The sequence below is a fragment of the Tenrec ecaudatus genome, chromosome 6, assembly GCF_050624435.1.
Source record: "Tenrec ecaudatus isolate mTenEca1 chromosome 6, mTenEca1.hap1, whole genome shotgun sequence".
Classification (NCBI taxonomy): Eukaryota; Metazoa; Chordata; class Mammalia; order Afrosoricida; family Tenrecidae; genus Tenrec; species Tenrec ecaudatus.
In genome coordinates, this window is record NC_134535.1 from 5676252 (window position 1) to 5698492 (window position 22241).

The window sequence follows — 22241 nt, forward strand, 5'->3', positions numbered from 1 at the left end:
ACTCCTAACCTTGGGGTTAGCGGCTCAGTTTGTACACCACCGTACCACCAACCCCCAAACCACTCAGCTGCCTCTAATCCGTGGAGGCTCACAGTGACCCTGGAGGGCACCACAGACCGGCCTCTGTTTTTCTCTGTGACTGTGAATCTTTACCACAGTAGAAAGCCTCCTTTCTCCTGAGGCCTGGCTGCTGGTTTATTTAAAAAATCATTTTATTGGGGGCTTGTACAGTTCTTATCATAATCCATCCATTGTGTTAAGCACATTCGTACATCTGTTCCCCTCATCATTCTCAAAATATTTTCTTTCTACTTGAGCCCTTGGTATCAGCTCCTCATTTCCCCCCTCCCTTCCCACCTCCCCTCCCTCATGAATCCTCGATAATTTCTAATTATTTTTTGTCATGTCTCACACTGTCTGATGTCTCCCTTCACCCACTTTTCTGTTGTCCGTCCCCAGGAAGGGGGTTCTATGTAGACCCTTGTGGCTGCTGGTTTTGAACCACTGAACTTGGGGTGAGCAACCCGCTGTGTAACCACTATGCCACCAGGGCGCCTTTATTTTCTATCCAGAACATGCCAACAGAGACACATGTTTAGGGCTGGAGGGCTGCTCACAGCAAGGCCAGCAGTTTGAAACCACGAGCCTCTCTGTGGCAGAAAGATGAGGCTTTCTACTCCTGCAGGGTCATCTTTATAGACCCGTGGGGACCCTACATGTGCAGAATAGAGCGCATCTGTGCTGCTGGCAAAGGCGGCCCTGGTGGACTAGTGGTTATGTGTTGGACTGCTAACCGCAAGGTCAGCAGTTTGTAACCACGAGCCGCTGTGGGAGAACGACAGAGCTTTCTACTCCTGAAGGAGTTACAGTCTCAGAAACCCACGGGGCAGGTCTGCCCTGTCCTGTAGGGTCCTGGGAGAGTTGGGATCCACTCGATGGCAGTGAGGTGCTTCTTGATGCTGTTGTTTGTTTCTCGATGGGGTTTTCAACAAACCTCTCCATTTGCCACCCAGGGGGATCCAGATAGAACCCAGGACAATGAACGACAAGTCTTTCTGGATGAAGATCTCCAGGCCTTTCTTCCTCAGTGCTGACAGATGGGACTGACCTACTGAGCTTCAGGCCCGTGGTAGGGCATGGACTGTGAAGCCCCACCCAGGGACTCTGAATTCGTCTGAGTGGGCGGGTTGGGGGATGAGAAAAGGTGGCTTACCGGCAGCAGGGACAGGGGCACAACGTGGTGACAGTAACGAATGCCACACACGACAAATGGATAAAGTAGCAAGTGGGCTCCAAGTGGACTTTACGACACTGTCTGCCCAAGGCCACCCAGGGTAGGGCTCAAGGTCTCCTGGGAGAAGCATAACTCAGCTCTACCGGGGGAGGCTCCTTAGACTCCACTGTCTGAGCTGGGGAAGAGGCCATACACGTCTCTGTTTTAGAAAGTTCCGCAGAACAAAGAGCCCACCCCATGCAACTCATTCAAAGTTCCCAAAGGCAGTCCTGCCATCCTTGGAGGGAGCAGGGGCCTGAGAGGATGGCCCAGGTCTGGGGGGTGGGACGGGAGGGAGATGGGGTGGCCCGGCGGAGGGGGGCCCGAGGCACTTACTCAAGCAGGCGCTTGTGGTTCAGCTCATGGGAAGGGGGCAGGCGGCAGCAGCTGAAGGTGATGACTCTCCTTCCAAAGTGGTCGTCCCCTGGGGGGCAGGAGGGGGCAGGGAGGAAGCAGACACAGGCATGAGTCCCAGAGCCTGGGCACCAATCTGAGCAGGCCAGGCATCCCTGTCTAGAAGGGTCCTCCAGCTGGTCAGTGGGAGTTACCGTTCACGGCAACGGCGTGAGCTTTAGGGGCCAGATGCTCTTTTTCCAGTGGCGGAGTGGTTACGTGTTGGGCTGTGTACTGCAAGGTCGGCGGTTGGAAACCACCAGCTGCTTCTCAGGAGAAAGACGGTACTTTCTACTCTCGTAAAGCGTGACAGTCTTGGAAACCCACAGGGGCAGTTCTACACTGTCCTGTAGGGTCGCTGTGAGTCGGCATCGCCTTGTTGGCAGTGAGTTTGGTTTGGAGGCTCTATGGATGGCAGACAGCCTGGAATCCACTGGCAGAGTCCGCCCCTGGATCAATCCCTCCACTGAATTCTGATCATAAACCATGGATCCCACTGGGCAGCCGCGGAAGAGAAGCGCATGAAGGGGGGGCGCAAGAACCGTGTTGAGGGAGGGAGGATGATGGGCAGGAGGGTCAAGATGGGCATGCCATGTTTGCACTGACCTTGGACCCACAGGACTCTGCACCCACCAGCCTGTGATCTCCCTGCTTCCTACCTCACCTTTATGCACCATCTATGTGAGTCTGAAGAGGCCCAGCTAGCACTGGGCCCATGAACTTGAGCAAACTGGGCTGGGGCCCTTCTTGAAATAAAGCTGTTTCTTGCTATAAGTTCTTTCTTGTAGATAGATGAGTGTCACTGGTTTGTGTCTCTAGACAACCCAGCCTAACACAGGGGGTGACCAGGGGCTTGAGTCCCCTCAAAGCCAGAAGGCAAACAAGGTACAAGTTACCATCCCCATTCCATATCAGCGAATTCCCAAAGCCCTTCTTCTGAACCACGTCACAGCCTGGACTTGGGAGTCAACAAGCTTTTGTGAAAGTTGGAGCAAGCCCCCCCCAGAATCCCACTCCACTGCATCAACCCTAACCCACAGTAGCTGACTTATCCATGGTTCTGAGGATGAACCAGTGGCCTGCGGATCCTGGGAGCCATCGCTGCCATGTTGCCCACCGGTTCTGGGAGCTGTCAGAAGTCTGCCATGTGACTTGCTACGTGTTGACCTTGGATTCACCTCTGCAGTCACAAACCTGAGGGGCCAACCTTGGACTCATCTGCTCCTTCAGCCACTAGCCTATGGTCTTCCTGCTGATCTTGGGTTCACCAGCCCCCACAGTTGAACAAATCAGGAGACGCCTCCAACTCAAAATATGACCCACTCACTTGGGATCTGCCTGGACTTAGATTTGCTCACCTCTACAGCTGTGTACACCATTTTCTTGATATAAAGTTATCTATGTGTGTACATGTGTGCGCACATGCACGGGCATGCACATGCCTGTCTCACTGGTTTGCTTCTCAAGAGAACCCAGTCTCAGGCATATCTATCTACCCAGCCATCTCCTGCCATTGCGTCAATCCCAACTCAGTGTGGCCCCAATTGCCTTTCTCCTGTCGAGTAGCTGGGGGCTTCAAACTACCAACCTAAGGGTTCGCAGCCCAACACTTAACCCACTGTGCCATCAGGACTCTGTACCCCAAACAAATGCAGTGCTATCAAGTCCTTTCTGTCTCAGCGGCCCTAAGATTGTAATGTGTTTCAGGAGGAGAAGACTCCTCCTTTCTCCCTTGGAGCAGTTCTGAACTGCTGACATTGTGGTTAACAGCCCAACACTTCACCACTAGGCCACCAGGACTGCATACATAACAGACGTGTAGTCACATGGATACATATCAGTTGCTTTGTTCTTGTTTCAGAATCACATAAGCCAATCACACAGCAATTAACCAGCAGTGTCTAGTGACACCATCTCCCTGCTGTGTCCATCCTTCATTCTTGCTCCTTAACATCATCTTTCCTTCTACAGCAAGGCCCCCAGTTCAAAAAAATTTTTTTTATTTTAAAAATACAGATATATCTCAAATTCAACATAACTCTCCTCCCAAATCAAACTCATTGCCATCGAGTCAATTCCTACCTAGCAACCCTGTGGGATAATGGAGACCTGCCCAAAGGGTTTCTGGGACTGTGCAATCTCTATGGGAAGAGAGACAGCCTCATCTTCCTTTTGCAGAGAGGCTGGTGGGTTTGAACCACTGGCCTTCCCATTAGTAGCCTGGTGCTCAACCCACAGCACCCCCAGGGATCCTTCACACTAATAGACTCCATTAGCTCTCTGGATGGGTTCCTTCCTCCAGGAACCTCCCTGTCCCAATGGGGCCCCAGGGCTCCTAAAGACCTGTCTATATGGGATCAAACTGACAAGAGCAACTGGGAAGGTTCGACAGGAAACTCGCAGCAGTGAGAGGAGGAGTGAAGACGACCGTGGACGTGAAGAACACAGTATAGCTGAACTGTACGTGCAGACAGTGGGAAACGAGTGTATGTTCTGCTGTGGGCACTTACACGAATTTAAAACATGCTGTGACAGTGCAATCATTGATCCCCCATCCCCCCGCCCCAAACACTGGCTGGTAACTGGAGCTGACCTCGATTTTCACTTTGGGAACCCAGCTGGAGAGAGGTAGCCCCAGGGAAGCCACCCCATCATGTGGGAACCACCCCTTCGAGGCCTCACCTGCCACCTGCAGGATGCCGTGTCTGGCCACGTCGTAGAACGGGTGACCCAGGCCGAGCGCCTGGTCCTCAGCAGCCGTGGTTGCCACCGACGGCCGTCTCAGGGTGCCCAGTGTGGCTGCCTCCTGCTCGTCCTTCTGTAGCTCTGTGGCAGACAGTGAGGGGTAGAGGTCAGTTGTACTGTCCCATGAAGGCGGGCCAGGGGTCCTGCTCCTGACGCCTTTCTGAGAGGCAGTGTGATCGCTCCGTTTATTGTCAGGGTTCCACACTGCAATAGAACATGATGCTTCATCATTACCTTCCATAATGCAGTGTACTGTAATCGCCTTTCCAAAATGCAGTGTAATTCCATGTTTCAGAATCAGCTTCCTGAATGCACTGTAGTACAATCGCCTGCCATAGTGATTACAAGCTAACGTAACATAATAACTTTCCGTCGTGTAGTGTCTGTAATCACCCTCCATCACGCACTCTAAGGTTAAGCTTGGCACCTTCCACAGAAGGATGCTCTGTAATGACCTTTCAAATGCAATGTAACACAATGTAACGTAAAACTACCTTGCATGGCGTAATGCAATAAATACAACGTAATCACTCTCCATAATGCAATGCGGTGAGGTCCCTTTACGCAATGCCGTCTACTATGATCAGCTTCCGTAACAACCAAATGCAATGCAATTGAGCCACTGAAAGGGAGGGTTTTTTTTAGGTGTGGTCTGCCTTCAGGTGAGAAATATTGAGGCAGACCGTGTTCTCCATCCTGCACTCTGAGCCACGCGTCTCGGGACGCACACCAGGAGAAGTCTCTGCTTGCCACCCTTCCCAGCTCACCCTGGAGGAGAGTAGTTCAAAGCCACAGGACAGGAATCTAGCACACCTCTGGGGAGACGCACTCCAATCCCTACGAGAAAGGTGGACCCAGGCACAGGACGGCACTTCTGAGACCACGCGAATGTCTCAGAATGTAGCTATTAAAAACGAAGTGTATCCCAGGACCTGGGCCGTGGAGGTGGGGAGGGCAGGGAGGAAGGATAACGTGTGCTTACCAATCTCGGCCAACTCTTCAAAGTCCAGGCCTGACATGTTCTCCTGGTGACTTGTAGCTCCTGATAACCAATGCCAGATCCGTGGGTCCCACACAAGTGAGAGGGGGTCTTTCCGAAACCTGAGAGGAAGCATAAGGGAGGAGGGTTCCTGTTGCCATCGAGCCAGTTGGCTCTGGTTCATAGCAACCTTATAGGATGGAGAAGCTCCTCAGGGTTCCTGCTGCCATCGAGCCAGTTGGCTCTGACTCAGCATCTCTGTAGGATGGAGGAGCTGCTCCACAAGGTTACTGAGACCATAAATCTTTATGGAAGCAGACTGCCACATCTTTGTCCTGTGGAGCTGTTAGTGGATTTGAACCAGCTGCCCTGACCATTAAAGCAACTCAACACTCAACCCACTGTGCCACCAGGGCTCCTGTCAACCTAGAGCCAAGCAGCTTTTACAGGAGATTGTGATGTTGCACACCTTGTTCTGCTTACTTCACACTCGTCGCCAGAAATGGCCGATGTGAACAGACGATTCAGCACGAGCAGGGGCTAGACATGGTGTTACGCATCGGATTCCGGTGCTTAAGCAACTCCCAAACCACATCAGACAACTGCCTCGGAGTCGATTCTGATTCGTGTTGTTGTTAGGTGCCTTCGAGGAGGTTCTGGGGCGCAGGGACCCGGGGTACAACAGAACGGAACACTGCCCGGCCTGCACCGTCCTCACAATGGTTCTTACGTCCGAGAGCGTGTTTGCAGCCACTGTGTCCGTCCATCTTGCTACGGGCCTTCTTCTTCATTACCCCTTTACCAACCACGATGCCTTTTCCAGGGACTGGTCTCTCCCGATGACACGTGGCTGGCTGAGCGCATTACAAGGTGCATCAGTAACGACAAAGTCGGCAATTCCAAACCACCGTCCACTCCTCTGGGGAAAGAGGAGGCTTTCTACTCTCACAAAGACTTACTGTCTCAGAAACCCACGGGCCCAGGTCTACTATTTCCTATCGGGTCGCTATGAGTCAGAATTGACTTGATGGCAGTGAGATTCCGACTCACAGTGGACCCTGTGTAGGATGTCCAGGAATATAAATCTTTATGAGAGCAGACAACCTCATCATTCTCCCATGTAGCAGCTAGTGGATTTGAACCCCTGACCTTGAGATTAGCAGCCCAACACTTAAGTCACAGCATAACCTGGGACATCCTTAGACCCGTCGTCCCCATCTGCCCCTACTGTCATGCCTTTTTAACAGAGGTGCTGGGTGCTTAGACAGTGCTGATGATTTGAGAGATGCTTTGAGAACTGGGTGATCAGCCACGTCTTGTCATCTCAAACCCCCCCTTTCCCAAAAAGGGCAACTCCTGCAAAGGACGATCCCTCAGGACCCTGCCCCCTGCAGCTCCACCAGTCAGAAATCATCCCAGATGCCCCTCTCCACTCCCTGCCCTCCCTCCCCTCTGTCCCCAGAGCAACGAGCCTCATCACTGTCAGCCTGAGCCCCTCGGAGCTCTTGATCAGGAGCCACTTGATTCTATTTCCCCATTTACACAATGCCTTCTTGTCCGTAATAAGGCCCGTTGTTTTTACTTTAAACAGACGTAGAGTCTGGCAGCCTTCAGTGTGGATAACAACTCAATGTCAAGAAGACCAAAATTCTCCCAGCCAGACCAATCAGTCACATCACGATGAACGGAGAAAAGATGGACGCTGCCAGGATGTCGTCTTGCTCAGATCCACAGCCAACGCTCATGGAAGCAGCAGTCAAGAGATCGCACGATGCATTGCACTGGGCCCACCTGCTGCACAAGAACTCTTTAGCGTGTTTGGAAAGCAAGGGTGCTCCTTTGAGGACTGAGGTGCACCCGTTGTCCCCTGTGCATGTGAAAGTGGGACCTGGAGGAAGAAAGACTGAAGAAGAATCGATGGGTTTGAATTGTGGTGCCGGCCAAGACGACTGAAAGTGCCAGAGACCGCCGAAAAGACAAACACGTCCACTTGGGAGAAGAGCAGCCAGAATGCTCCTTAGAGGCCAGGATGGCCAGACTTCGTGTCGTGCACTTTGGACACGTTGTCAGGAGAAGCCAGTCTATGGAGAACTCGAGCAGGAATAGTGGGGGCAGCAAAGTGGGGGAGCATCAAAGGAGAGGAAAGCCCTCAGTAGGGGGACCCTACAAACCAGGGATAAGGGAACGTTAAGAGATCTAAAGTCCATGGCATGGAGAGTGTAGAAAGCCTGATAGCGTTTGATCGAGTGCAATGTGGTCTAGAGAAAATACTGAAGGCCGAATATGATAGTGGGACAGGAGGAAAGTAAAAGGAAATAGAGGAAAGAACTAGGAGCCCAAAGACATTGATGAGGTATAAATATAGGCATGCATACATGTAAAACATTAATATATAACGGTAGGGATATAGGTCTATGTATACATATTTAAATGCTAAGTATTAAGGTAGCAGACGGGCATTGGGTCTCTACTCAGGTACTCCCTCAATGTAAGAACACTTTGTTCTAATAACATGACTTACTGGGATGCTCACCTTCCTGATATGATGGCTGAAGACAAAATGGGTGCATAAGCTAATGTGGTAATGAAAGCTGATGGTGCCTGGATATCAAAAGATAGAGCAGCAGACTGTGCTGGTTGCTGCCGCTGCCGCCATCGTGCCAGCCCCTTGGGTTTCCATGAGGCCAGGCAATGCCCCAGAATGGGAGACAAGCCGATTTGAGAACAGATTGGATCCAGCTTCATTCAGTATTACTACCAGTTATTTGATAACAACAGAACCCAACTGCGTGCAATTATATTGATGCGTCATGCCTTACGCGGGAAGGACAGCACTTCCAGGGGAAAGCTGCCACTGTGGAGAAGTTGTCTAGCTTTCCGTTCCAGAAAATCCAGCACAGAATCACGTCGCAGGACCATCAGCCCACGCCAGATAGCTGCATCCTCAGCGTGGTTGGGGGCCAGCTGAAGGCCGATGAAGACCCCATCATGGGCTTTCACCAGATGTTCCTACTAAAGAACATCAACGATGCCTGGGTGTGCACCAACGACAGGTTCAGGCTGGCTCTGCACCACTTCGGCTGACCTCAGCCCAGCCAGGCACTCACGCTGCTTCCTCCTCCTCCCTCTTCCTCCTCACACTCCTCCAGATGCTCCACACATCATGCACCAGCCAGGCCGCAGTGCTCAGGGGCTTTAAGACCCGAGTCACTTCCTAAACCAAACTCGCTGCCAAACTCAGCACTGACTTCTAGTGACCCCTGTGAGTTTCCGAGACTGTAATGGATTCCTGGAGCAGAAAGTCCAGTCGTTCTCCTGAGAAGCTGCTGCTGGTGGCTTCAAACTGCCGACCACGCGGACTGCAGCCCAACGTGTAAGCTCTAAGCTATCAGATTCGTCTATGGTCTTCCTCAGTCAATGTCCAACTGTCACATGCATCTGATGCAATGGAGGATACCATGGCTTGGGTCAGGTGCACCTTAGTCCTCACAGTCAAGGCCTTGCTTTTCAACTCTCTGAAGAGGTCACGTGCAGCAGATTGACCCAATGCAGTGCGTCCTTTGATCTCGTGGCTGCTGCTTCCATGAGCACTGATGGTGGAGCCAAGTAAGACACAGTCCTTGACATCTTCTACCTTTTCTCCACTCATCAAATCCAGTTGTGAGGATTTTGGTCTTCCTAACATTGAGTGTAATCTTCAGTGAAGGATAAAATTCCTGATCTTCATCAGCAAGTGCTTCAAGTCCTCCTCACTTTCAGCAAGCAAGGGGGTGGCATCTGCATGTCGAAGATGGTTAATAAGCCTTCCTCCAATCCTGCTGCCACACTCTTCATATAACCCAGCTTCCCCGATGATTTGCTCAGCATATAGGTTGAACGAGTGTGGTGAGAGGATGCAACCCTGACACCTTTCCTGATAGGAAACCATGAAGCATTTTGCTGTTCTGTTCGCACAAGTGCCTCTTGATCCAGGTCCAAGTTCCAAATGAACACAGTGAAGTGTTCGGGAATTCCCATTCTGCTCAAGGTCATCCACAGTCTACGATGGTCCACACAGTCCAAGGCCTTTGCAAAGTCAAGGAAACACGAGTAAATTTCTTTCTGGTGTTCTCAGCTTTGAGCCAAGATCCATCTGGCAGCAGCAGTGATAGCCCTTGCTCCCTGTCCTCTCCGGAATCCAACCTGAACTTCTGTCACCTCCGATAGAAAGGAAAAACTCATACAAAACAACTTCACCAACTCTCAGCCCAGGGAATTCGGAGTTTCAGTGGAGAGCCAATCCTCGTCAAGAGTCAGGTAGTCCTGGGGCCCACATGGCTAAGGGATCAGCCACAGAACAAAAAGGCTGGAGGTTCAAGCCCACCCTGTGACGGGAGACATACTGGAAAAATCAGCCAGGGGAAGCCCCAGGGAGACCCCGGCTGGGAATCGACATCAGACAGGCCTGCAGACTGAGCAGGAACACTGACAAGGAGGACACCCTCACTATGAGCCAGTGGCTCCAAGGCACAGCTTGGGAAGGCAGGAAGCAGGTCAAGGCATACAGGGAGTCCAGAGAGGAGGGGAAAGAGTGCTCTTACGCCGAGCTCAGGACAACAAAAGTGGAGGAACAAAAAGGGTATGAATTGTTGAATGGAAAATGAATTTGCTCTGTAGACTTTCACCCACCCATAATGAATAATAACAACAACCACAAAAGAGAAAACAAAGACCAAAAAGCAAATCCCGTCAGCCACAGTTCCACTCTGGGATGCTGTCACGAGTTGATTGACCCAAACCAACGTGACGGCAATGGGCTGGGTCGCCGCTCTGCCCTCTGCAGATGGGGTTATGAATCTCGGGGAGCTGTTCCATAACTCTAGGAGTTGTGGGTCATTGAACTGTCTCCAACCAAGCCAGTGTTTGGGAGACTACCCACTCTCACAGCTTACCCCACCACACTGCCCACCCAACAGGGTGGGCATCACCGATCATTGCCCTGATAGCAGGCCCCTGAAGCTAGATGCCCCTCTCATCAAGTCTTCCCTTAGTGTCCTTGTGGCAGGAATGAGCCAGCGAGACCTCAGCAATCCGGAATAAGAGGGCGACATGGGCTGAAGGCCACTGTGCAGCCGTGAAAAATCTGAAACATCAAGCGACTCCGTGTTATGCCATTCAACGACCGGATGTGACACCTCGGAAAGGGTTGACTAACGAAGGCCCCAAATCTGCTATGTTTGGGTGTGGGGGTGTGTGTGTGCAAAGGAGACCCCAAGTCTCAAATATAATTTAAGGAGAACGTTTATTAAGCCTTCATCTGGACGAAGACAAAGACGCATCATCCAGATGAGGGAGACCATTCCCATGAGGTCATATGGCATCCAAGAGCTAGCTGAGATCCCAAGGTTTATAAAGAACAGGGAGGGCAGAGGGAACTGTCTTAAACACGTGACTGCTGGCAGATGGATACATCAGTTACAGACAGGATTGGGCCGTGTTAAATGAATTTACAAGATTGGTCCAGAGCCTTCCGACCAAGACAGTCAGGCAAGACTCTTGGCTATTAATCCCTTCCATTGATTAAAAAAAAAAGAACAACAACAACAACCAAAAAAACCCAGGACACCTGCAGGACACAGTGCAATGAGGCTCAGTAAAATGAGGTCCACCTGTGCTGGGAAGCTTCACCCCTCAAAAAGAGGACTGTCCTCCCCTGGAATTCTGGCAGCCTTTTTGGGTCATAGGAAGTTACCCAGCAACCACCCAAAGAAGCTTTTAGGGGATCCCTCGTAGCATAGTGGTCACTCATGGGGCTGCTCACCACCAAGTCAGCAGTTCAAAACCACCAGCTGCTCTGGGAAAGAAAGACGAGGCTCTCCACTCCCATAGGTTTAGTCTCAGAAACCCACAGGGCCAGTTACATCTTGTGCTGAAGGGTCGCTATACGTGAGCTTTGGCTGGCTGGCAGTGCATTTTTCTTGGTTTGGAGAAAAAATTAAAATGGATCATAAGGGAGGTCAGATGAGCGGGTGCTACCTTTTAAGCTGACTGCATCTGCATCAATCCACTTCCTAAGGCATCCTGCTCAATAAGCAGGCTAGCCACAGCCCTGGGCCACGGTCAAAGGGGATGCACCAGGGGCTTAATCCACGTGCATTTCCCCTTCGCTTTAAAAAACAAACCAAACTGAAATAGCTTTAAAATGGGTCAAAAGGGAGATCAATTGATAAGACATTACATTTTGACCTAACCATGTCTGCCATAATCAGCTTTTCTTTTTAAGCCGATCAAATTGTTTATAACCAACAAAGAATCACAATACAGAAGAGCAGGAAGAACGCTTACAGATTATCTAGAAAAATTCTTCGAGTTGCAGTGAGGAATCAAAGACTGAGGAAGACAAGTGGTCAACCTCAAACAGCCAGCTAATTAGGAATCTGAGCTGGTTCTCTGGACTCTCAGATCACCGTGGAAGACAATTAAGCGTGCCCACTTTCTTTTTGTGTTTTTCCCCCCTAACCCTAACATGCCCACTTTCAAAGCTGTCTCTCCCCTAGACATGCTGCCACATCCCCCCACTGTCTTTTCCCCGCAGCAGAGCCAGGGCAAGGAAGCATGTGCCTTGGCTCGGATGGGCAACACAGAGCATGGACGAATCCCAGAGCTCAACAAATCCATGATCCCTTAGACTACGTGGGAAAGGAAATACTAGAAGTAAAGGCACTCCCGGGACCACCGTGTGAGACAAGGCTGGGGACCTGAGCCTGCGAATGGCCGCACTACTCAAAGTAACAACATGGCAGTAATCGAAGGCTGCCTTTGCTAACAGGCTGCCGACCTAGGGCAGGGTTCTAACAGAAGCATATGCTCTGACCAAAGAACATTCACCAATTCGGGGCGTTGCTTTGGTCTTGTATTTTACAACTAGATTCAGATTTTATGACATTTTGCTTTGGATTAAACATGACCCGGAGTCATCCAGCTTGACTGATGTTTAAGGAAAGGTGATATTGTAAGGTACATAATGGTCCCCGAAGATAGCCACATTCTACTCCCTAGAACCCGTAAATGTTATCACATGCGACAAAAGGTCTGGGCGGAGAACGTTGACTATGCCGGGACTCCCAGTTCAAACTGCAGCAGGCACTCTTCTGGGGCTAGTGCCCAGAGGGGCGCTGAATGAAGCAGCTGGGTCATCTTCCAGCCAGCAGCAGCCCAGCCCCCTCCAGCTCCAGGACAGTCCGGCTTCGGGTTCATCTTCCTGTCTCCTCACTTTCAGCCTGCCGGCCCCTGACCCGAGGCCGGAGCTCAATCTCAAAATGCCCACAGCACCTGGGTCACCAAAGTCCTGAGTCCGAGCTGCAGTCACATCCTGCTGTGTCCTTAGAAACATCTCTCACTCTGTGCCACGGAGTGGATGCCAACTCACAGGGACCCTAAGTGACAGACGAGGACTGCCGCTGTGGGTTTCCGAGCGGGCAAATCTGTAAGGGAGTAGACTCCAAGTGCGACGCAGAACATAAAGCACCCCCGATTTTCAAATGGACCACAGTCGACTCTGCAATGAATGCTCTGTCTGATAACAAGGCTTCACTTCCCTCAACTATGATCGGAGGGGATTCACCTCTTTACGGGAGCAGAAAGCCTCATATTTCTCCAGAGGAGCAGCTGGTGGCTTCGAACTGTTAACGTGTGGTAAGGAGGTAACCCACTATGCCATCAGGGCTGCAGGCCCTGTCCACATACTTGAAGTCCGGGGGACACCCATCACCTTCTTGGAAGCTCATTCACCTTGGGTCAGACCAGCTGGCTTAAACCGTCCTACTGTGACCAAGACTGGGATCTCCTGTAGCTGAGTCTACACTGAGGCTTCACCTCACTGCCTGAGCCCCTCAGAGGAGAAGGGGCCTGGTCCACACTGAGCCTTCACCTGCCAACTGGTGAAGAAGCCTGGTGTGGAAGAAGTGATGAGGAGGCATCAGAAAGACACAGGTTTCCGCCTCTCTAGGGAGGGTGAGCATGGACCGGGCACCAGACCAGCTGAGTGTAACCCTGAGTCCATGACCACCCAGCTGGGAGGCCTTTTCCAAATTCGGTCCCCTCTCTGTCTCCATCTCCTAGTTTATAAAGTGGGAAGAACAGCTCCTGCCTCACAGGAAGGCTATGGGGATTTAGTGGGATCATGCAGGACCACGCCCAGTGTGGCCCCTTCCCCCCGGCATAACCTGTGCTCAGTCAATGGTTAATCACCATCAAGAATATAGTACCGGAGGAGCTCTGGTGGCCCAGTGGGCTAAGCATTGGGCTGCAGACCCACCAGCCGTTCCACGGGAGCAAGCTGAGGTTCCTGTAAAGATTCAGGCTCAGATGCTCACAGGGGGAAGTTTTACTGTATCCTAGAGGGTGACTGGCAGTGAGAACCCACGTGATGCCCATGGGTTTCCTGTGGTACAGAGTACGAATGCGTGTGCAGGTCATGTGGTAGAGGGTCAGCGGAAGAGAGGAAGCCCCTGTGGAATGATCGATCATCTGTCTGTGGAGGAATGGATAAGCAAACACTGGTACGTGCAGACATCGGAATATCACGCATCCCGGAGAAACAATGACGAGTCTCTCCAACACCTCATGACAAGGACACGAGAGGAGGGCATTCTGCTGAGAAAAGTTAGTTAGGAGGGGGAGGGGTACAGAGGCCGTGTGGGAGTGTGGAAGAGAACAACCACATTGGGGTGGGGGCTAACTGGGCTACGTCTCTGTTCTGATGCGATGGGCTGTACAACTATATACACGCCGCATATACTCAAGTATAAGCCGGCCCAAATAGCAACTGAGGCACCCAATGTTACCACAAAAACGGCATTTAAAATGTGCTGAAAAACCCGGCTTATACACAGTAGTGTGTTTTCCTTGAATGTGCTTTATCCCACCAATAGGGGGGGAAATCATAATAAAAGTGAATCTAATTTTTAAAGAGAAGAAGGATTGTGGCCTTAAAAGCCCACCAGATAGCTTACTCGTCAGTCTTAGTTCCTGGTCTGAATGGTTCTAAAAGGAGGAAAAGTAAAATGGAAACGGCACTTGAATTCTTTTGGTGACTTAGCCCGTATCAAACGAATGAAAATGAAGGAAAGAAAGAAGACGAGGAGGAAGATCCTCGATGCGATGGATGACACAGTGGCTGCACCAACCGGCTCGAACATCACCAAACCCTCGTGACGAGGGTGCCGGGCCGGACAGTGTGTCCTTCCTTCTGCTGTACACAGAGTGCTGTGAGTCAGAACTGACTCAAAAGCACCTAACAACAACTATTGCATAAGGTCTCGCCCATCTAAATCTTACCTTTCACGTTGTTACCACATCCTCACCAGATAGCACACGTCTTATGAAGCATGGCCGCACTCTGGTTGGCACTGAGCATAATTAGAAACAACCAAACAGTTGCTGCTCTCAGGACCGAAACCCTCAGCACGCAAGCCTACCTTCTATAAAAGCGCGTGCCGATTAACAGCCGGCGTCACTGAGTGGTCCCGTGAAGTCTGCTGAAATGGCAAATGTTTTGTTGTTTGTACAAGAGGGGGCTTCACAAAGGTTCACGCAAACATTCCCTCCCCCTTGAACTCCGTTTTCCCAAATCACTTGAAGGCCCCTCCTAGATTTACCACACAGTAAAGTGAAAATCAAAACGAACAGTCATGTTGATATTTTATCCGAGGATCTTATAACTTGGACCATCTCAACCTTGCATCAATATTTAGGGGTTTTGTTGTGGTTTCACAAATCACTAACATGTTGCTAGTCCCTGACCAGAACACAATGAGAGTGTAGTAAGCAGAGGTCGCAGAGGAAAACGCAAAGGTTGAGAGGGAGACATCACTACGGAGACAACAGGCATTAGAAAACCAAACTGCTGCTGGGAGACTGCGGGGTGCAGTCCGACTCACAGGGACCCTAGAACAGCACACAGAAGATGCCCCCCATATTGTTCCTGCATCAGCTCCACGGCAGTGAGCTCGGTTGAGTTTACTCTTGATAGAAACCTCACCTTTCTCTCAAGGAAAGGCCGGAGAGTCCAAATTACTGACCTCTGGGTGAGCAGCGAGCCCTTAATCATTGCACTAGCTACTCCCGTCAGTGCCAACTGAAAGCCACGCGTGGCACAATAAATGAAATACCCCCTGGTCCCGTGCCATCCTCACAATCTGTTCTATTTGAGCCCTTGGTTGTAGTGCATTTCTTTCTCTGTCTCTTTTTCTTCCCTGCTGTGTATTTCTTGGGGTGCTCTGGTGGTGTAGTGGGTACACTTTAGATTGCGATCCACATGGTCAACAGTTTGAAACCACCAGCCGGCTGCTCCAAGGGTGAAAGACGGGGCTCTCTAGTCCCATCAATAGTTACAGTCCCGGAAGCCCACAGGGGTTGCTAAGAGTCAGCATGGACTTGTCGGCTGTGAGTTTGGTGTATTTCTTGACTGCAGTTTCCATGAGGACTGGTTCATAAGGTTTTCAGTGGCTAATCCCTCCGAAGTGGACCCCCTAGTCCTTCTTCATAGTCTGTGTTCTTTTTCTGGAAGCTCCCTGAAAACCTGTTCACCTTCGATGACCTTGGTGGATTTTGCAACACTGGCAACTTTGCTTCCAGTGTCACAGCAACACACAAGCCACCACAGTCCGACAGACAGACGGTGGGGCTCCTTCGAAAGGATCCTAATCCAGTAGACACACCTTTCTGACAACCCACCATTCAGTAAGCTAGATCAAATGAACACATTCTTGAAAGCGAAAGTTACCAGAGCTCACTCAAGAAGCAAATGAAACCCGAACAGTCTCATATCCAGTGAAGAAATCAAACCCTGGGCTTCCACGGCTCCTTCCACAGGTGAATTCACCAGACAGGCCAGGAGAATCACCTATTCTGTACAAAGGCTTCCAGAACCAGGAGAGGAAACACATCCCCATTGGTCAGAGAACAAAACTGAGGTGTGTGGAGGGCAGGCAGCTGCCCAAAGACACAGAGCAAGCTAGCCCCTCTCATTCCTGTCACCTGTTCCCTTACCTGGCACAGGTAAACCTAGGTGTGTCCACCGTGCCTCTGAGCCATGTCAACAGAGACCATTGACTGGACACCAAGTCCAGCTTCAACCTGCCTCCTCTCCCAACCTCCTGCTCTCGCCCCACCTCCTTCCCTGACATTTACTAAAGTTAGGTCACCTGATCTCTGAGGGGTGGAGGGGATTGGGGGGTGGGTGCAATTTCTGCTCTGCCTCAGGCTACAATGTGGCCTGGGCCAAGAGACTGCCCCCTCTGGTTCATAGGAGCAGTTCTGCCCTGCCCTAGAGGACTGCTGTGAGTCAGGCGGACTGGAGGCAACGGGTTTGAAGTTGGGGGGTTGAGGCTATACGATGGAGCAGGACGCTGGCCTCGACTCTGACTGAATTGCAGCCAATGCCCTGAGGGCTTCCAGGACCCTGGCGCCAGAAATGCCTGGGCAGAGAAGGAGGGCAGAGTCCAGGATGGGGGAGGGGGTGAGAGGCTCAGGAAGGGGGCCAGGTGCACACCCTCTAGGGATACACATACATATATACACATGCACAAACACATATACACACACATATGTATACATATACACACATGTATACACATACACACACATATACACATACACGCTTCATGTACACACACACACACACACTTTTATCCCACCTCCACCAGGCCTGTCATTGTGGGCAATCAGCCCCCCACCGCAGGCTGCTCTCACACCAGCACACTTTCACACTCTAGTGTAAATGCCTGTGTCCAGAACCACCCACTAATTCCACATCAAGGGCAGGACCTGCCAGCTACCCCCTCCCAGCCTGTCCCCTGGGTTTGTCCCCTGGGTTTTTCCACAGCTACCTGATCCTGGAAGCCATGATTCCTGAGGGGAAGGAGAGCCAGAGGAGGTGGAAGCCAGAGGCAGCTGGCCAGGCCACTTGGTGCAGGTACAGATCAGGTTCTCCTCCCTGGCAGGGTGTGGGCAGCAAAGGCCCGAGCTCACCACTGCTCTGGACCCAGCATCGTGGGGCTGCTTCTTGGGGTGAGCAGCGGGGACATCAGCCCGGGAACCTGCACCCTGCATGGAGCCACCCCTAGCCACTGCTGTGACAGTGCAGAGACACTCGGTCCTCCACACCCTCCTGTGAGGTATCTTCACCCCTGTACCACTACAGGACAAGGTACTGAGGGCCCCTAGTGCTGCATGACTTCTGAACACCCACCCCCCACGACCACCACCGTACACACGCCTGAATGCAACCTCAGGCTCTGATACCCCACCTTCACCCTGAAGCTCTCAGCCCTCCCCCACAAGCACCCCTTTCATGGCTTAGCATGGAACCCCAAGAATTGCCAACGACACCATTTCTGCAGTGAACCTGCTGCAAACTAACAGACAGCTCAAGCCGACTTCTGCAGGTGTGAGGAGCAGCCAGGACACAGCCCCTGCGCCCACAGTGCAGGGCACTCCCTCAGAGCCGCAGCCAGGGTGGGGGAGGGGAGACAGCCCAGTTCTTGCTTCACAGCCTCCCAGGTGTTGCCAGGGATCCCTCACCTGCCCCATGGGGGTCCCTGAGCTGCCATCTCTGGGGGAGATGGCCAGGTCTCTCTTCCTCGGAGCTCTGGGGTGGGCTTGAACCTCGGACCCCAGCCTGGGCAGCCCGGCACTTAACATTGAGTCACTGGGGCACCTTGTCTGACGCAGTGTAGCTGGGCCATCGCCCGTCCAACCCTTCCCAAGCCCCACACAGGCAGGGCAGAGGCCCTGCCATCCCTGGACAGACTGCCAGGCCTTTCCCCGTCAGAGCCAAGCTTCCGGTTAGCAGCCAGGCACTCCTCCACTGTCGCACCAGGGCCTGTCCAGATCCCACTGACCACCAGGAGACCAGCAGATGGACCAGGCTCCTGCCTCATCCCTGTACCCTCGGGGAAGCCGCCTTGCTGCTCAGGGTAGACATGCACTTGCAACTCGATGGGAGAGCAGGGGGACACTGGGCAACCCACCTCCCCACACCCCAGCCATCTGCCTTCTCCCTCCTTATGTACAAATCAAGCGCTACAAGTCTCTAGAATTGAATCGCTTTGTGTCTCAGTCAGTCTGATCTCACAAATGTTCTGGGCCCCAATCCTGGCATCATGTAAGGAAGACAGGTGGAATTTTCCCAGAGTCCAGGTAGGACTGTGGGAGGGCTTCTGTGGCTGTAACCACAGGGGTGCAGAGAAGACGTGTCCGGGAAGCAGGCAGTGGAAGTGCGTGCGTGTGTGTGTGTGTGTGTGTGTGTGTGAGAGAGAGAGAGAGAGAGAGAGAGAGAGAGAGAGAGAGAGAGAGAGAGAGAGAGAGAGAGAGAGAGAGAGAGAGATGAAGCTGGACTAAGATGCCAGGCTGCAGGCTTCCTTCTTCAGATGCTGTTTCCTGCCTGGTAGGACAGCCACAGAGGAGCCCTGGAGGCGGCGGCATGTTACACTGGGCTGCTAACTGCAAGGTCGGCAGATCTAAACCAGCAGCCCCTCCACAGGAGAAAGATGGGGCTTCCTGCTCTTGTACGGAGGCTTGGAAACCCACAGGCGCAGTTCACTGCTGTCCGGGGGGGGAGGGGGGTCACTGTGGGTCAGAATAGACTCAGAGGTGGTGGGTTGGGTTGGGTTTGGAAGGAGCCTGGTGGCGTTGGGGTTACCCATCAGGCTGTTAACCGTAAGGCCTGCAATTTGAAGCCAGCAGCTGCTCCACAGGAGAAAGACAGGGTTTTCCACTCCCATAGAGTGATAGATAGACTGGGAAACTCACAGACCCCTAACGTCTCTGTGAGTCAGAATCAACTTGAAGACAGTGAGGGGTTTGTTTGTTTAGTTTATCCATGTCTCTGGAGCTCCCACCAAATGAGGGGGTAGGATTATGCAAATAGGATGTGTGTAATCCTAAAAGAGGGACACAGGTCCCTTTGGTGGCCAGTCCACGGGCTGTAAGGCTGAGCCATCTCAGAAGCAGAAGGAGAGAATCCTGAGACCATCAAGGAAGAAGAGCCACCAAGATTTCTGTCTGGAAGTGGCCGAGCCCAGAGGCAGCAGAGACTGCGGCTCAGAGACCATGAGACAGGGCAGAGGAGCAGCGCCAAGACCTTGAGACTGGGAGGCAGAGCAGGGGGCTGGCTTCCTGGTCTTCAGCGGCAGAGGCCAAGGACCAAGCACCCAAGAGGCTGAGGTCCAAAGAGAAAGACTTGGCTGCCGGGTGAGGAGAGATCTTGCTGTGGACTCATGCTGCATCCTTCCCATTTTCTGATCCTGGTTTGTGGGACCTGTGAATGTCCCTAATATCTCCAATCTCCCATCATGGTGAGTGTGGTGGCGACACTGTAGGGATGCAGAATGCCGTGGGAGCGACAGCTGCCATCTGAAATAGGGTAGGCAGGATGGAGGCGTGCTTGACCTCCATCCCATGGTGACAGACCTTGGATAGAGAGGAGTGGGTTTCTTCTCCATTGTTTAGCCAGAGGTCAGACAAGGTGCCCCGGGCCATTTTTACAGCTGGTGGCCACAAGGTTGGTTGTTCAAACCCACCAGCCTCTCTGTGGTCGAAAAATGAGGCTTTCTGCTCTCCTAAAGAATTACAGTCTTGGAAAAGCCACAGGAGCAGCTCTCTGTCCTATAGGGCCACTATGCATCAGAATTGACTTGATGGCCATGCGTTTGGGCTATTACCTTGGGCAAACTAGCTCCCCACCGTCTGAGTGGCAATGTGGGTGGAGAACTTGCACAGTCTGGAGGGGTCCTGCACCCTGAATTGTATAGAGTGGGTGCTGAGATCCAGAGAGGAACAGGGCTTAACCTGATCACACCTGATTCTGGGGCCCAAAGTCTAGGGGGAGATGGGGGTCCTAGGGGTCACAAGTGCCACCTCATCAGAAGTGATTTTTACCTTTGACCCTGCTCTGCCACATTGGCAGCCAAACATAGCCCACTGCCCACTCTTGGTCACAAATACCGCCAGGTCCCCAGCATCACCGGAAGAACCACATACAGACCGCTTTTCCAGTTGGGACCAGAAGCCCCTAGGACCTGGGCAGAAGAACTGGACAGGACACCTGGGTAAGTCACCTGGACAGGACAGCTGGGGACAAAGCCTGGGGGTAAGACACTGGGCAGGACACCTTGGTGAGGCATTTGGACACAGTACCTGGGTAAGATATCACTAGGGTAGGACACCTGAGCTCGTCACCTGGGCAGAGCACGCAGAGGCAGCTGCAGCACATCTAAGCTAGCTGGCTGTGCCATAGGAGAGGCCTCGCCAGAGGAGAGGCCTGCCCACTAGACCCAGGAAACCTTTGGCATTCTGGAAGACAAGGGGTGCCTCTAAGGGGGCACTAGGGACCGACCCCTTCTGGGTTCTCAGAGACGCCTAGGACAACACTGGGTTCTACCCTCCGAGTAGCCGAGCCCGGCCGCCTCCCCAGCATTCTGGAGCCATGGGTGCCGGGCAGAGGGCCTCTGAAATAGCTGCCTGTGTCCTTCTGTAAACCTGACGCCCAGCTCCCTCAGGAAGCCCGCCTCAAACCAAACAGTAGCTTGACTTCACGAGGGAAGAAGGTCCCCCCTCGAGCGTTGTCCTCCTCAAAGATCCGTCTTCAAGGGCCTTGCTGGTGTGGTGGTTACACAGTGGGCTGATAACCTCAAAGTCAGCAGTTCGAGTCCACTAGCCACTCTGTGGGAGAAAGAGGAGGCTTCCTACTCCCAGAAAGAGTTAGTCTCAGAGCCCCACCAGGGCAGTCCTACTCTGTCTTATCGGGTTGTACTGAGTTTGTTTTTGTTTGTCTTCAAGGGACCCAGTGACACCAGCCACTGGAAAGATGAGACAGGGGCAAGAGTTTCTGTCTCTGGGGGCAGAATTCACAATGCCATCTTCTGTCGCGGACCTGGTCCTGCAGAAACGGTTGAATTAGTTCATCTCCTGCTGAGTGTGTCCTGAACAGCCACTAAATACATCATCTCAATGAAAATAATAGTAACAACAGCAATCCTGCCACCCCAGCCCTGCCGTTAGCACCCAAAGGTGGTGGCTTGCTTGCCTGATGACAGGGACATGCACATTCCTCAACGAGGATCAGAGGGGATTCACCTCTTGATGGGAGCAGAAGGCCTCATTTTTTTCCAGAGGAGCGGCCGGTGACCTGGCGGTGAGCAGCCCAGCATGTAACCACTATGCCACCAGGGTTCCTTATTGTGACACTGGCAGCACCAGGAGGGTTACACGTTGTTGTTGTCATTGTCGTCAGGTGCCATCGAGTCAGTTATGACCCATAGCAACCGTGTGCACAAGAGAACAAAACACTGCCCGGTCCTGCGCCGTGCTCACAGTGTTAGGTTGGAGCCCATCGATGCCGTCACTGCGGGAATTCATCTTGTGCAGGGCCGCCCTCTCTTTTGCTGCCCCTCTACTTTACCAAGCATGGGAGCCTTCCCCAGGGACCGGGCCACTTATCTAAAGGTGTGTGAAATGAAGTCTTGCCATCCTTGCCTCTGAGGAGCGGGCACTCTGGCTCAGCTGCAGTGGGTGAGTTTCAGCAGCGCTTCAGGGATCTACACTCAGAGAGGAGAGGAGCAAAGGCCTGGTAGCCAACTCTCCCCACAAAAATCCAGCCAATGAGCTCTCTCTGGATCGCAACAGAACACGGTTGGAGCAAGTGCTGGAAGACGCAACCTCTCGGGAGGAGGAAGGCATTCAGAGCACACAGTGGCCAAAATATGGCAGCCCTTTGTTCTGTGGCCAGGGGGTTCCACGGGGCGGAGCCAACAACAACCGAGAGAAAGCAAGAAGTGGACGCACTGTGCACGACAGGTGAGATATGGG

General features: G+C 52.4%; 1 protein-coding gene and 1 pseudogene across 1 annotated transcript in view; one reads left to right on the forward strand and one right to left on the reverse strand.

Moving 5' to 3' along the window:
• The window catches only part of ARHGAP8 (Rho GTPase activating protein 8), a 29150-nt gene extending 23720 nt beyond the window's left edge, over nucleotides 1–5430 (reverse strand). The window contains exons 1-3 of the mRNA XM_075552606.1: nucleotides 5394–5430; nucleotides 4349–4492; nucleotides 1610–1697 (exon numbers count right to left, since the gene is read on the reverse strand). Of these exons, the coding sequence (XP_075408721.1) occupies nucleotides 1610–1697; nucleotides 4349–4492; nucleotides 5394–5430 (269 nt within the window). The remainder of the gene's footprint in view (nucleotides 1–1609; nucleotides 1698–4348; nucleotides 4493–5393) is intronic.
• Nucleotides 5431–8091: 2661 nt separating this feature from the next.
• On the forward strand, nucleotides 8092–8474 carry LOC142450683 (nuclear transport factor 2 pseudogene; annotated as a pseudogene).
• Nucleotides 8475–22241: the final 13767 nt, after the last annotated feature.